This window comes from Buceros rhinoceros, unplaced genomic scaffold, assembly GCF_000710305.1.
Source record: "Buceros rhinoceros silvestris isolate BGI_N320 unplaced genomic scaffold, ASM71030v1 scaffold25542, whole genome shotgun sequence".
NCBI lineage: Eukaryota > Metazoa > Chordata > Aves > Bucerotiformes > Bucerotidae > Buceros > Buceros rhinoceros.
In genome coordinates, this window is record NW_010399828.1 from 6,359 (window position 1) to 6,852 (window position 494).

General features: G+C 65.0%; 1 protein-coding gene across 1 annotated transcript in view; it reads right to left on the reverse strand.

Annotated features, from left to right (window-relative positions):
* Positions 1 to 494, reverse strand: part of WDR6 (WD repeat domain 6) — a 3,897-nt gene that overhangs the window by 2,447 nt on the left and 956 nt on the right. Inside the window, exons 3-4 of the mRNA XM_010131640.1 lie at positions 292 to 387; positions 19 to 103 (exon numbers count right to left, since the gene is read on the reverse strand). Of these exons, the coding sequence (XP_010129942.1) occupies positions 19 to 103; positions 292 to 387 (181 nt within the window). The remainder of the gene's footprint in view (positions 1 to 18; positions 104 to 291; positions 388 to 494) is intronic.

The window sequence follows — 494 nt, forward strand, 5'->3', positions numbered from 1 at the left end:
CCTGGTGTGCAGGATTGCCTCCCCCTTCAGCACACAGCGCTGGTGTTGAACCGACTCCGCCACCAGCACCAGCTTCCGGGCAGCTTCCAGCAGCCCGAAGAGCCTGTGATGGAGCAGACGGCAGTCAGCCATGGGAGAAGGGGGCTCCTGGCACCTCTACCCCTACCTCCCACCACACGCTGTCCTGTTCCCAGCTCAGAGCTGGCCCTGTCCGTGGCAGCAGCCTCCTCGCTGGAGCGTGCTGTGCTCCCGACGCCAGCTGCAGCACCAGGCTCCACCATGGCTCCTCACCGGACTGAAGCGTCGCTGCAGGCGGCAGCCAGGAACTTCCAGGGCATCGGCAGCTGCCCAGTGCTGGTCCCGGGCACAACCGAGAGGGACATGTACCTGCAGCAAACACACGATACTCACCAAAGCCTTGGTGACACCTGCAGTCCCGGGGCAGCAGGTGACCTAGCAGAACCGACCAAGCTCCGCACAGGACACGTCCCCCA